Source organism: Haliotis rubra, unplaced genomic scaffold, assembly GCF_003918875.1.
Source record: "Haliotis rubra isolate DU_JTF1 unplaced genomic scaffold, ASM391887v1 Scf194, whole genome shotgun sequence".
In the NCBI taxonomy this organism is placed as follows: Eukaryota; Metazoa; Mollusca; class Gastropoda; order Lepetellida; family Haliotidae; genus Haliotis; species Haliotis rubra.
The window spans coordinates 820845-835859 of record NW_025765936.1 but is presented as its reverse complement, the minus strand read 5'-3'; the positions used below and the strand labels follow the sequence as shown (position 1 = coordinate 835859).

At 40.1% G+C, this 15015-nt stretch overlaps 1 protein-coding gene and 2 long non-coding RNA genes across 3 annotated transcripts in view; 1 reads left to right on the top strand and 2 right to left on the bottom strand.

Moving 5' to 3' along the window:
* Positions 1-5716: 5716 nt before the first annotated feature.
* On the bottom strand, positions 5717-7629 carry LOC124274769. Its single transcript, XR_006898024.1, has 2 exons — positions 6752-7629; positions 5717-6700 (listed from the first exon to the last, which is right to left on the bottom strand). It is a non-coding gene; the product is annotated as an uncharacterized LOC124274769 (long non-coding RNA).
* Positions 7630-8790: 1161 nt separating this feature from the next.
* On the top strand, positions 8791-9246 carry LOC124274768. Its single transcript, XR_006898023.1, has 3 exons — positions 8791-8868; positions 8927-8984; positions 9093-9246. It is a non-coding gene; the product is annotated as an uncharacterized LOC124274768 (long non-coding RNA).
* A 3451-nt stretch (positions 9247-12697) lies between these two features.
* Positions 12698-15015, bottom strand: part of LOC124274766 (mothers against decapentaplegic homolog 3-like) — a 94234-nt gene continuing 91916 nt past the window's right edge. Inside the window, exon 9 of the mRNA XM_046710136.1 lies at positions 12698-13917. Coding sequence (XP_046566092.1) covers positions 13794-13917 — 124 coding nt within the window. The 3' untranslated portion in view covers positions 12698-13793. The remainder of the gene's footprint in view (positions 13918-15015) is intronic.

Here is a 15015-nt window from a genome sequence, read left to right as displayed (position 1 = left end):
GTTTAATATCTATTTCAGTTCAACATGGGAAATGCATTTTCTCAAATTTGCTCTAACTTAAGTCGAAACTCAGACTTAAGTTTGTTCCGAGAAGTCGAGGCCTTAGCTTTAGTAGTATGGATTGTGTAGTTTGGTAGGCAAAGCTGTATGGAGGTGGTGATTGGATTTGAAGTGCATTTGAAACTGAGTTTCGAAATTTAAAGTCAATTACGTGTTCCTGTATGGTTTGTGATTCAATTCAGGTGTCCGTCGAGGGGAAGGCAGGGACGTTCTTGTTTGAAAATAATTATGGATTCGTGGAGCTGTCTTGTCAGTCACCATGGAAACATGTTCATATTGTATTCATGACGCTGACCTGTCGGTCACCATGGCAACATTCATTTTGTATTCATGGTGCGTCAGTCACCATGGAAACATGTTCATATTGTATTCATGGTGCTTGCCTGTCAGTCACCATGGCAACATGTTCATATTGTATTCATGGAGCTGACCTATCTGTCACCATGGAAACATGATCATATTGTATTCATGGAGCTGACCTATCGGTTACCATGGAAACATGTTCATATTGTATTCATGGAGCCGACTTATGGTCACCATGGAAACATGTTCATATTGTATTATGTGTACATTATCAGTGCTACATTTCGGTCACCTTCCACTTGTACTGTACATACATCACAAGTTTCATCGGGTAGAGGTAGTGAGGGAGGGGAGGGGACGTCTCTACATACAGCGGACATTGCAATGTCATCTTGTCATTATTACGATCATTAATACTATATTATTATGTAAGAAGGAAAATGATTAAACTTATTTTGAAAACATATTGAATTTGTTGTTCATTTGCTGTGAACGATTTGAGTTTATATTGGTGGGGTGAACTGTAGAGATGGCATGCAATGAAATACTAACAGCCACACTCCGGGGCACTAACAGCCACTACCCAGGGGTTCAAAAATTCCATTGCCCGACGCCCGGGACAAGTCAGTTTTCATTTCGGGCAATCAAATAATGGTATCTTACTTGTCCGTGGGCTACTAGATAATTTCCACTTATGGTTTCAAACTGCAAATGAACTTGGATTTAATTTCATATCTGCTCAAAATGTAGCTATTAAATTTCGCAATGATAATAAAGTAGAGTTATCTTTCTTTGCTATTTATCACTTTTCAATAAATAGTCCAGTAAACATTAACATCAAATACCATGTTGATTTCTTCTTTCATAATTACATCATCATAATTATGTCATAAAATCAGGGCAAGTGGAAAATAAGTCAGGACAAGTTACTTACTTAAAGTCAAGTGGCTTTTTAAAAAATATTTGAACCCCTGCTACCCATATCACTGGATTTTCTGACCCATCTTAGGTGCGGTGGGGTAGCCTAGTGGTTAAAGCGTTCGCTCGTCACGCTGAAGACCCGTGTTCAATTCCCCATGTGGATATTATGTGTGAAGCTCATTTCTGTGTTCCCAGCCGTGATATTGCTAGAATATTGCTAAAAGCGGCATAAAACTGAACTCACTCGCTCTGGTTTCCCCAGCGGCGATATTGCTGGAATATTATCTCACTCTGGTTTCCCCAGCGGTGATATTGCTGGAATATTATCTCACTCTGGTTTCCCCAGCGGCGATATTGCTGGAATATTATCTCACTCTGGTTTCCCCAGCGGCGATATTGCTGGAATATTATCTCACTCTGGTTTCCCCAGCGGCGATATTGCTGGAATATTATCTCACTCTGGTTTCCCCAGCGGCGATATTGCTGGAATGTTATCTCACTCTGGTTTCCCAGCGGCGTTATCTACTCTGGTTTGTGATATTGCTGGAATATTATCTCACTCTGGTTTCCCCAGCGGCGATATTGCTGGAATGTTATCTCACTCTGGTTTCCCCAGCGGCGATATTGCTGGAATGTTATCTCACTCTGGTTTCCCCAGCGGCGATATTGCTGGAATGTTATCTAACTCTGGTTTCCCCAGCGGCGATATTGCTGGAATGTTATCTCACTCTGGTTTCCCCAGTGGCGATATTGCTGGAATGTTATCTCACTCTGGTTTCCCAGCAGCGATATTGCTGGAATGTTATCTCTCTGGTTTCCCCAGCGGCGATATTGCTGGAATGTTATCTCACTCTGGTTTCCCCAGTGGCGATATTGCTGGAATGTTATCTCACTCTGGTTTCCCCAGCGGCGATATTGCTGGAATGTTATCTCACTCTGGTTTCCCCAGTGGTGATATTGCTGGAATATTATCTCACTCTGGTTTCCCCAGCGGCGATATTGCTGGAATGTTATCTCACTCTGGTTTCCCCAGCGGCGATATTGCTGGAATATTATCTCACTCTGGTTTCCCCAGCGGTGATATTGCTGGAATATTATCTCTCTGGTTTCCCCAGCGGCGATATTGCTTGAATATTATCTCTCTGGTTTACCCAGCGGTGATATTGCTGGAATATTATCTCTCTGGTTTCCCCAGCGGCAATATTGCTGGAATGTTATCTCACTCTGGTTTACCCAGCGGTGATATTGCTGGAATATTATCACTCTGGTTTCCCCAGCGGCGATATTGCTGGAATGTTATCTCACTCTGGTTTCCCCAGCGGCGATATTGCTGGAATATTATTTATCTGGTTTCCCCAGCGGCGATATTGCTGGAATATTATCTCTCTGGTTTACCCAGCAGCGATATTGCTGGAATATTATCTCTCTGGTTTCCCCACCGGCGATATTGCTGGAATGTTATCTCTGGTTTGCTGAATATTATCTCACTCTGGTTTCCCCAGCGGCGATATTGCTGGAATGTTATCTCACTCTGGTTTCCCCAGCGGTGATATTGCTGGAATATTATCTCACTCTGGTTTCCCCAGCGGTGATATTGCTGGAATATTATCTCTCTGGTTTACCCAGCGGTGATATTGCTGGAATATTATCTCACTCTGGTTTTCCCAGCGGTGATATTGCTGGAATATTATCTCACTCTGGTTTCCCCAGCGGTGATATTGCTGGAATATTATCTCACTCTGGTTTACCCAGCGGCGATATTGCTGGAATATTATCTCTCTGGTTTACCCAGCGGCGATATTGCTGGAATATTATCTCACTCTGGTTTACCCAGCGGCGATATTGCTGGAATGTTATCTCACTCTGGTTTCCCCAGCGGCGATATTGCTGGAATGTTATCTCACTCTGGTTTCCCCAGCGGCAATATTGCTGGAATATTATCTCACTCTGGTTTCCCCAGCGGCGATATTGCTGGAATGTTATCTCACTCTGACCCATCTTCCTGTCAAGGGAGTTAACTGAATAGAAAAGTCAAATTTCAACCATTTCCAGGCGAGATATTTTGGAGTTATATTTTTGCAGGAACCATGTTCATAAACAACATGGTGACTGCAGTGCAAAGTTTGGTCAATTGAAGGATTTGCAATTCGAGTTCAACCTCATGGTTTCTACTTACGACAGCAGCATACCTGTGCCCTCATAGCCTGGAAGATTCGGGTTGGAAGTGGTCTTCAGCAACCCATGTTAATAAGAAATTGGATGGGCAGGTTTGATAACACATGGTTGATATATCATCGTATCCAACGTGGTAGTGTGTGGTCCTGTGCATAGAGTGCAGGGCCCTGTTCCTCAAAGCGATCGTAGCGCTACAACAGTCGTAAGTCTATGTTAAAGTATGGGAGTTACAATCAACTTTGCGCTACGATCACTTTGAGGAACGGGGCCCAGGTCAGAAAATCAGATGAAGTTCAGCATCATCAAGCGCGGAGAGTCCTTGGATGGGTAACTGTGTTTGGCAGCTTGACTCCTGAAACAGCTTTCTTATATTTGAAAATTTTCCCGACTCCACCAAAAAAGTTGTCTAAGAAACCATCATCATTGAAACCGCAAAAGTTGTTATCTGTTGTGGCGGGGTGAAACCGCAGAAACGGAACAGCCAGTCATGGCGGGGGACATCTCAAAATCTATTCCGGGAGACCTGTCGGTTCCTCGTCCGCCGTAGTGTCATAGTCACGAATTAAAGGGATGACAAGTGGTGCCACAGTTGCCTGTTGTAAGCCATCCCGAGTCCAGTAACCTTGTTCAATGACGTTAGCTACCTTGTTGACACAGTTTTGCCAAGTTTCAGTCGTGATTTTGTTAAGGGATTCCTATACAAAACCTCTACGTCACGTAATCTAAAAGTTGTGTTTGATCCGGCAACATCTCCTTTGACAATACCCCATATCATTTCAATGGGGTTAAGGTCACAGTGATAGGGTCGAAGTCGCAGAATATCGTGACCCTTACTTTTTATGTAACTGTCAACTTTGTAGAAAGGTTCACCTTTGTGGGTTTTTATGATCTCATATAGCTGAGGCTTCGTTGCCTTTGAAGGCCGTGCGATCTGAAATTTGTCGAGCCATGATATCATATCACCTTTTCGACTGTTCGATGTCGGGGCTTTACTGTCGGGGTCCTGCACGCTGTGGTATGGGGCATTGTCCATTACGATAAAAGACTTATCTGGTAGAGCTGGTACCAACTTGTTCTTAACCCAATCGAGGAAAACCGCACCATTCATCTCGGAATGGTAGTCTCTGTTATCTGTGGACTTTGCCCTGAATACCAAGTCGCAGCCTGGGAGAAAGCCTTTGCTGGAGCAACCAGCATGGAGAATGATTAGTCTCTCTCCTTTCCCTAGAGGCAGCTTTCTACGTGACCCTTATCACCCCCATCGGGAACCCACTGACTGCTGGCAGTGTGCGAGGCATTGACCCAGGTCTCGTCCAAGTACACTGGCTCGAACCCTTCCTCGTGCTTCTTTATAACCCTGAGAAAGTTATTTCTCAAGCGAACGATATCAGGGCGTTCACACAGTACTGACCTATTCTCCCCCGAAATTTTCTTATAACGATACCCGAAAGAGTGTACGAGTCGCCAGAGTGTGTACTTTGATACTCTGAGGTTGTGTTCTTGCTTCAAATGCTTTTTAAAATTTTCAGCGACATGTATTTGTTTTCAGAATAGAGCTTGTTGATAGACTGCCTTACAAGGTTCTTTTGAAAGTTGTCCAAATGTTTTAATTTGTATGATTTTGATACGACCCCTACCTGCTTCGCATCACCCTCACAATGTTTGTGTTCCAGAACATTTGTCAGTACCCTTGCTGATACTCCTAAAGCTTTTGCTGCCCGCTTACGGAATTTATTAATGGCATAAAATGGTTTGCCCCTTTCGGCTTCAGCACGGAAAAAAATCGTACTCTTTAATCATCAACTGTTTCACGTCAGCATTCAACTTCATTTTCAATCAGGCATGTGTATCCCGTGCACGACGAGATAGTGGCTGTTCCGTTTCTCCGGTTTCACCCCGCAGCGACAGATAACAACTTTTGCGGTTTCAATGATGATAGCTTCTTAAACAACTTTTTTGGTGGAGTCGGGAAAATTTTCAAATATAAGAAAGCTGTTGGGTATTAGTAAATGATAAACATGTGTACTATTTATATGTATGTGGCAATTTTGGCAATGATAAAATGTGCAATTCATCGGTCCTTTTCTGACTCAAACGGACTGTAGTTTGTTAAACAACTTTTAATCTTGAGCAATGTGGTAGTACTGAACTCCCAAAACAACTTGCTTCGTGACCAGCAGTCGGCTTGCAATTTCGTCTCTGCATGATTCTTGGTCTGCGCATCTTTTTGTGACCTTGACATGACAAACTACAGAAATATTGGTAAATTTGTTTATTTCACATTTGAAGCACAGGCTAAGACAAGTAAAGCACACATGCCAAAAAAGAAATCGGTCATAAGCTTTCACTGTCTTGTCATCAGTAACAAGTCGCCATTGAGATGAATCACCAGTCAAGTAACCATAGAAACGAATGACAAAATTGTCAGTTTGACTTGCATTTTGATCATCTGCTAATTATACATAACACATCCTCAAACCCTTGGAAGTTTGAGCAAAATGTCAAAGATTGAACTACCTTAATCTCAATGCATGCAGTTGGACACACAACTGAATGTTGGTCACACCCTCGTGATCATAAACAGATAATTAAGGGGCTAAAAATTTGGTGTCTGTTTCAAGGGTTAATAAAGCTGAACCCGGCTTGGAGATAAGATGTTTGAATTACAACAAGGCCTGACAAATCTTTTTTCTTGTTTTACAGATTTTTATCCTCAGAAAAAACAAAGGTAGGAGGGGAAAGAAATATTTTAAAAAATCACCAGTCAAAGAAATATTCTTGTAAATACTAAAAGTATTTTACTTCTGGCAACTTATGAAGTGTATATGGGGGAAAAAACAATCTAGAGTTTACAGTTTGGGCCAATAAAATATTAGTATTTTTTTTTAATTTTGAGTGGGAAAATTATTAATTATTTTTTTCTCAGGCCAGACCAATTTTATTTCTTGTTTTACAGATTTTTGTCATCAGAAAACCTAAAGGCAGGAGGGAAAAAAATAAAAATCACCGGTCAAACATATTTTCCTTTTGAATACTAAAGTATTTTATTTTGAGCAATTTATGCAGTGCATATGGGCCAAAAAACAATGAAAAATTTTTTGGGGGTAAGTTTACATTTTTTTACAACAAAAACATGAGGATTGTATTTTTTGAGCAGGTAAAATGGATTTATTTTATTTATTATTATTATTGAAAAAATATGACCGGCGGATCCGTAAAACAAGACATAAAATTGGTCTGGCTTTATTCTTGAAACAATACGACCGGCAGATCCGTAAAACAAGAAATAAACAACAATCAACAATTTTGCCAAAGTCGAACCAGGACCCAAAGTGACGCAGGGCTCGGACGTTTACCACTCTGGTAAATCCCACAAGAGTATGTCGTTAACAAACCTTGAAACATAATCAGTGTGGTGCCACCATTCAGGGTTAATCGGGAATCAAACTCGAGTGAGTATTGATTTACGCCGCTTTTAGCAATATTCCAGCAATATGAAATACATGAACATGGGCTTCCCACAATATACCCATGTGGGGAATCGAAGCGTGATGAGGGAACGCTTTAATCACTAGGCTACCCCAACGCCCCGATTCAAATTCAAATTTGAATTGCAGTACCTAAGATTACAGGATCTGTCATGACCCTTCAATAAAATGCAGAAAACATGAAAAGTATTTTAAATAAAATTATAGTGAGACCATAAAAAACAATAACTTGTAATTTTCCGATCATGACACTTTTTCCTCCCCCAGCCCTTAAAGGTCAAATTGACTTTTCACTCAAAATGATAGAACAGTTTTTTATGCATACGCCTTTGTCTTTCCTTTAGAACACATGGCCTGTCAGGGAAGTCTAAAAAAACACATTGTAAAAATAATATTTTAGTTTCTTTTCTGATTGTTGCCACGGATAAATAATGTATAAACCATCAAATAGAAAACTGTTGCCATAGGTAAATTTTTTAAAAAGAGAGAGATATTTTTAAGAGATAGAATATTTTCATTTCATTTCTGATTGTAGCCTTGGCTCAGAAATCTTTTAACCCTAAAATAGAAGTGAGGAGAGGTGAAATTGGGTTTAGCGTCGCACTTGAGAATATTTCGCTCATTTGGCGACATGCATGCGTCTGTATGTGTGGCTGCTTGTACTAGCCCAGACTGAAGCTGGTTTTATAGTGCTAGCCCACTGAGACACCATGCCGCAGTTAAGCATGAATACCCCACTCAGACACATTATACCGACTCTGAGCCAACCAGTCCTTGTTGTACCCATTAATGCCAAGAGCCAGGCAGGGACCAACAAGTACCATATTTTAATGTCTTTTGGTAAGACACGGCCGGGAATCGAACCCGCGACCTTCCGCTCTCGGTGGACGCTGTAACCACTACACCACCATGGCAGTCCCCTAAAATAGAAACCTGTCAAGGTAAGATCAATGGGGAATCCTCATAGAATCAATTAATTCCTTTAGTTCCTCTTACCACTGAGAAATCTTGAAACATGAGTATCATTTTGACACCAAATCTTTAAACCCCTGAATGACACAAACATGACATACATCACTGAGATTCGTTGATAAAAACTTGATTGCAAAATATCATCTCCCTAAAATATTTCTACACATATTAAAAATGTTCTATCTGTATTTGCTAAACCGATCAACAAGGATGAGAGGACATTTATATGGCACATTAAAACAGAGACGACATTCATTCCAAACAGTAACCATGGTAACTGTTGGCAGCACTCAATGATAAACATTCAAAAATTCAACTTCTCGTCCGTAATAGATAGGGCTGGGACAGGTAACTCGGGTGGGTCTCGAATAGATCAGGGTCACCTGGAGTGAGTGAGTGAGTTTAGTTTTAAGCAGGGGACACCAGAAATGGGCTTCACACATTGTACCCATGTGGGAATCGCACCCGGGTCTTCAGTGTGACGAGCAAACACTTTAACCACTAGACTATTCCACCACCCCTTGCATGCATTCATTCCTTCTGGAAAAAGATCAGCTTTTGTGAACAGTGTATGCATTACCAGATCGTTTCATGTGTTATCTCAACTGTTTTAGCCACGGTTCTGGTACAACAATTCTCAATCAACATTTTGTACCTTTAGGCTTGAGCCCTACAGTGGATACCCAGGTCGGATAAGGTAATAGGGGGGTTGGGTACCTGGGTGTGATTGGAGACAGGTTAGGTGATTAGGGTTGGGTTATTGGGGATTGGGTAATTAGGGGATGGGTTGGGTGATTAGAGAACAGGTACCCTGGTCAGATAGGGTAATATGGGTGCGGTACCAGTTGGATTCGGTCGGATGGATAGAGAACGTATTTGGGTCAGATTGGGGTGTTGGGTATTCAGGTTGGATCAGATAATTGGGATTCGGATACCTTGGTCATATCAGGTAATTGTGGGTCGGGTACTTGGGTCAGATTGCGATTCGGATACCTGGGTCAGATCAGGTAATTGTGGGTCGGGTACTTTGGTCAGATTGGGGGTCGGATACCTGGGTCAGATCAGGTAATTGGGGTCAGATTGGAGGTCGGGTACCTGGGTCAGATCAGGTAAGGGTCGGGTACTTGGGTCAGATCAGCAGTAATTGGGGGTCTGGTACATGGGTCAGATCAGGTAATTGGGGGTCTGGTACTTGGGTCAGATTGGGGGTCTGGTACCTGGGTCAGATCAGGTAATTGGGGGTCTGGTACCTGGGTCAGATTGGGTGATTGGGGGTCGGATACCTGGGTCAGATCGGGTAACTGGGGGTGCGGACCAAGGCAGTAAATGTGGACTTGTCCCAGCCCTAACAGTTGGTACACAATTTACAGCAATATACTCACATATTATTAATATACACACAGAGAACACTATAGCTCTTCATGTTGAGGGTTCAAGGACTTTTTGTCAAGGGACTTAATTTGGTTCAATCAACCTTCCGTGACCTCATCACTGAAATGTTCTTCATCTTTACAAAAACATTATGTACATAAAGCATGCATGTTCAATGTCACGTTCCCATTACGCTGTCACCTTCTTTAGGACTAATTTTTTATTCACAAAAAAAGCAGTCATTTAGGAAAAGGACTGTTTTAGAATAAGACTCGCCATTTTGATTTAGTCTTCATGCAATAATTTCTGCAGAAATCCTTTCCTCAATCACTTATACACATCTGCAAAAAATATTCTTCATGTGTCAGTTGGTCTTAATTTCTGCGGAATTCTGCAGAATTTCCTAACAAGTTCCATTTAGCAATAGTGAAACTAGGATATTTTCAACATGGGTTCTAATTCAAACTCACTTAGAATATATAAATCCAGAGATACCAACCCATACGATTTTATCGTATTCATTACGAAAAAACCCCACAAAATATGTGACTACGATAGCAGTAAAAATATACGATTTAAAAAAAAAATACGTTAAATTAAATTATTAAATAGCATACATACCATACACAATAAATTTCGATCACATTTTATTCAGTATCAAGCTATATGTGGATACTTACTACTGATTTAGGTGAGTACAATGTTAATAACATGGTCTTAGACTATATATTTAATTTTTTATTTTATATGAAAATTCCTTGGAAAAGTTAATACTAATTTTGGCCAACAAATACTAATTTTTGAATCGGTATTTGGCCAAAATACTACTTGGGCTAAATTGGGGTTGGCATCTCTGTAAGTCTGGACAGTTTCACTTCTGATTTTTGTTGCTCAGCAACTGTTTCCTAACTGACTAAACAAAGATCTCATTTGTCTCACAATTACATGCATCTGAATGTTAAAATAACAGAGATCGTGATTGGGTGTTGAAATTTAGTGTTTAGGAGCCAAGATACCAAATTAAAATTTTGAGCACACAACGTATCACCTCCATATACTAATTTAACAACAATGTTCAAATCATTAATAAATGAAGACATACGACATTTGAGGAACATTCTGAAAAGCATTGTATCATTCTTACAACAGGCCAGACCACTCTAATTTCCATTTTCAGAGACTCTGTCCATTTGGGGACAAAACAAAAAAACAAGATCCTTTCTTAAAGAAAAGGAATCAATGATTAACTTAACTACATCGTATCTTTAACCAGATTTTTTATGTCAGGGATGAGTGAGTGAGTTGGTCTTACACCGCTTTTAGCAATATTCCAGCAATATCATGACAGGTGGCACCAGATGGGCTTCACACATTGTACCCATGTGGGGAATCAAACCCAGGTCTTCGGCGTGACGAGCAAATGCTTTAACCACTAGGCTATCCCACCACCTTATCAGGGTCAATTGGCCAATGATTTCAGAAAGTGGGTCAACACCTATCTGAACAAGGGTCAGCATGTCTTATGATATTTAAAAGTTTACGACCTCACTATTGAGCACGCCTGAAAAGGTAGTCAGATGATCATCAGATGGTCATGCTCATTCACGAATTCCAAGAAGGAATCTACCTGAACAGCTGACTTTGATCACAGGTAACTCTGGATATAACGATGTTTAGTGCTGAATGTTGTTTTTGTTCCGTTTGTTTGTTGTATTTATTTAAAAGTAGGTGTTAAACAATTTTATTCGGGACCCAAAATATTTATGTTTCAAACATCAGACCATTCTCTTCCCACAGAGGTTACTTGTCATATCTTCCTACGAACCTCTGTTCTAATACAGCCCTTTCATGGTGCGAGTGTTCAGGATTCGTGATTGGTTTTCAATCAGATTTAGTTGTGCAATCAGCGACGTTGTTTCAAATGTGATCATTCGCAAGGCCTCAGTAATTTCCGTATGCTTCTGGAAAACTAGAACTTCTTCTCCTGCGCGATGCGTAAACGTTTCTTATAGACAGAACTCAGTCGTGTAATGGCGGATCAATGGCGTCTCCATCGCCCTCGTTGACAATGGACAAGCTAGCCATTAAATGTCTTGTGTGTCACATCAACACAAGTCCCCGGCAGAGGAGGGATATTTGTGGCCCCATATTTACTTGCATTAGTCCAGTTAGATCTAAGTCGATGTAACACGTGTTCTGATTGGATAGAAAGTAGGGAGATAATTTGTGTTGCGATTTTTTGCCGCTATGGGATTTTACGAGAACCGGGAAATATGGCCGTATTAGAACAGAGATTCGTAGGAAGATATGATAAGTAACCTCTGTGGGAAGAGAATGACATCAGACATGTTCAGTGAAGTACTTTTTGATTTGATCAATAAACACAACTGGCAAAACATTGGGACGTGGATCCATAAACCAAGAAAATAAAGTGCTCTGGCTTCATGAAACAGTTCTTATGACATTACGATAACAGAACACGGATTTGCCTTTAATTCCTAATTCCTCCTTTTCACACAACCCACTTGCTGCAAACACAACCAGACTGATACTGCCTTCCATATGACCAAGCTTGGCAAGACAATGTACTACAAACAGTGAAATAAGCAAACCACACAAAACTAAACATAACCACACGCAAATATTTCTTTATTTTTATTTTTAAAGTTGGTTTTAATAGTTCCCTGGAAATGGAATAAATGTTCCTGATTGGTGTTCAGGGCATTTTGAAATATGACACTGCCTTATTTTTCCTGGTTCGTAATTCCCCCATTCCTAATTTTAGAATTTTTGGATAAGAGTTATTTCCCTTTACTGTCTCACCACTCATGCTTGTAATATTTCAACACAGGGTTTTACATGATGCGTGATTCTTGCGTATTTGATGCAACAATTTTGTAAACGACCCTCAAGACATTATCATATGAGTCAAGCTTGACGCAAGTTTTATGGGTGGCCCTCACAATTCAGTTCAATAAAATCGATTTGATAAGCAAAACATGATATTGTTCGATGATAATTTGACCTTTACAGAGCTGTCAGATTGTTCCAGAGAACTCAGAGGAGACAGTAATCCTGGCTGTTTGAACTGAACAATGCTGTAGTTTCATTTGGTGGTGTGACACAGACAGTTATATCAGGGGTGGAAATAACCCATTGCCCGACGCCCAAGTCAAGTGTTTTTTTCTGTCGGGCAAGCAAATTTGTATATCACACTGTACCGGTGTCCAGTTGACTTTCCAATATTAATTATGTTGTTTATTTAAAAAATCAGCAAGAAAACAGACGGTATAGTGGAAAAATTATCAGGGCAAGTGATTTCACGTGTGCCACTGTACCGGAGTACACTTGCAATTTTAAAGTTATTTCCACCCCTGTATATACTGAGAATGATTAACAAAGAAATATTAAAATTTTCATGACTCCCAAACATTGAAAATGACTCCCAAAAATATATACTGTGAGTCACTGTGACTCCCATTTTTAAAAGTCTGTGTAAAACCCTGTCAACATATCAATCGTCAGTTAATTTATTGTGGCTTTTCATGGCATGACAGACTGTAAAGGGTGCTCAGATACTGAAAAAATGTTTCCTTAAAACGTTTGTGGGTGGTCTTAGTTGTGTGTGGTTCTGTGATTTGACATAACGACTATCATTGTGCTAACAAAAATATCTGTAAGGAGCCTGACGATCTACAGAAAGCTTCCTGGCAATCCATTGTTGATCATGAAAAAACACAAACTTTTGTAACCATGGTGACACTGAAGCCATGGCAACATAATATAAGGTGATAACCAAGGTAACTGGCTAAATTGTCCACGGACAACTTTTAATGAAACTCAGACAGATCTGAGGTTCAAAGAGCACAGGCTTGTCGTAAGAGAGAAAAAGAAATATAATCTCACTGAAGCATGTTACCTTGGAAACAGCAGCCTCGGATGTGGTATCCAAGGAAACGGATTCAGTATCAATAGATTTCGAGAAAGTTTTTGGCATACTGCATAATGTACTAGAAATCTATGATGGATATATTTGTAATTGTATATTGAGGCAGGGAGACACAATGCCGGGACGATGAAACAATGTTCAATGACTTTTACGCAGTCTATCCTCCAGCGATGGACTACATCATTCTGTACAAATGTCGCTCAGCCATGTCTCCATGTTTCTTTCCACTTCACATAAACCAATATGTCTCACTTCACCGGTATAAAAAAAATCACTGAATGTTTGCAGCATTCACAAGAAATAGTCTTCACTTGGGAGAGGTGGTGTTGTACTTCCGCCATTATATATGACCTCTCAATGTCACGACCTGTGTTTTGACCTCTGTAGGTCACAAAGCTGGGGAAAAAATGCACTTGACCTTGCTCTGACCTTGAAGGTCATGACAACAACCTGACCTCTACAGGTCACATGCTGGGTGAAAATCTGCACTTGACCTTGCTTTGACCTCTGAGGTCACAACAACGACCCTGACCTTGACCCCTGGAGGTGATTATCTAGGACATGCTGGAACATGGGAGTCCAGGCGATCCCATTTGTGTGAGGACTCGATCAAGCCACTGTAGAGGACCGTTCAGATGGATTTCAATCCAACAGGGCGTGCTGGTGACTGTCTGACGTCTGAAAGGAAAACAGGTTGAAATTTAGCTTTAACCTTTAGCCTGCTGAATTAATTTCAGCATAAGGGTGTTGTAAGAGGGTGGGTGATTTCAAACAGTCGGTGTGTCATTAATGAAGGGACAACTGAAAAAATATTTGGCACATTAATGCTAGATAGAACAACAAACATTATTATCTAAAAATATCCTGATAATTTCAAACATACAGAGGTTAATGACAAGGCAAACATAAATAATGTAAATTTTCCTGAATTTACCTGAATTACTTGATTGACAGTGTAATGCGTTTCATATAAGGAACCTGAATAAATCGTGAAATTAAAGCAAACCGATTTCAATATTCTTATTTCCGATATCTTATAATTATCTGACTTTAAATTCGTATATTTGTATCGCCAATTATCAGCGTGAAGACAAAGTAAAAAACATGAGATACAATTTCACAAAATATTTTTTAGCTCGCCAGTGCCCTGCCAGGACGATGTTACAGGTTACCGGTACATCTGCCAGGATGTTTGCCACGATTACAGCGTTTATGTGGTGAAAGATGAATAAAATACAAATTAACCTGTACGTTTTCATTATTTCAACATATTATTACATATTAGTCATTATGACATTTATCGTTCAATCAGCTGTGCACACGTTTCCCAGCGATTAAGTTCAAACATGTACAATAATATAGCGGGATGAATTCTGGCGCAGTCATCAGTAAAATATAATACAGAATACTATTATTTAACCCACAGAAATATATCCTACCATTGTGTAATTTTAATTACAGTTTTTGCACTGTAAATGTAAAATATATAATCAACACTAAGGTTATACGGACCCTCATGAACGTGGTAAATTGTACGCACATGGAATGGTGTAAAATAAGCAAGCCATTTAAATTCACACATTTTTACCGATGTTACTGTAAACTAGCAGTCCATGGAAAACAAGGTGGTAATAAGCAAGCCAGTTTGTTGACATGTTATCGTCTAACTACAGTATGTATGATATTTAGCGAAACAAAATATATTATCCATTTTCTGTCAACTACACTTCAATTCGATGCGTGAGTAGACACTGATTTTAAGGGTCAAGTTTGGGA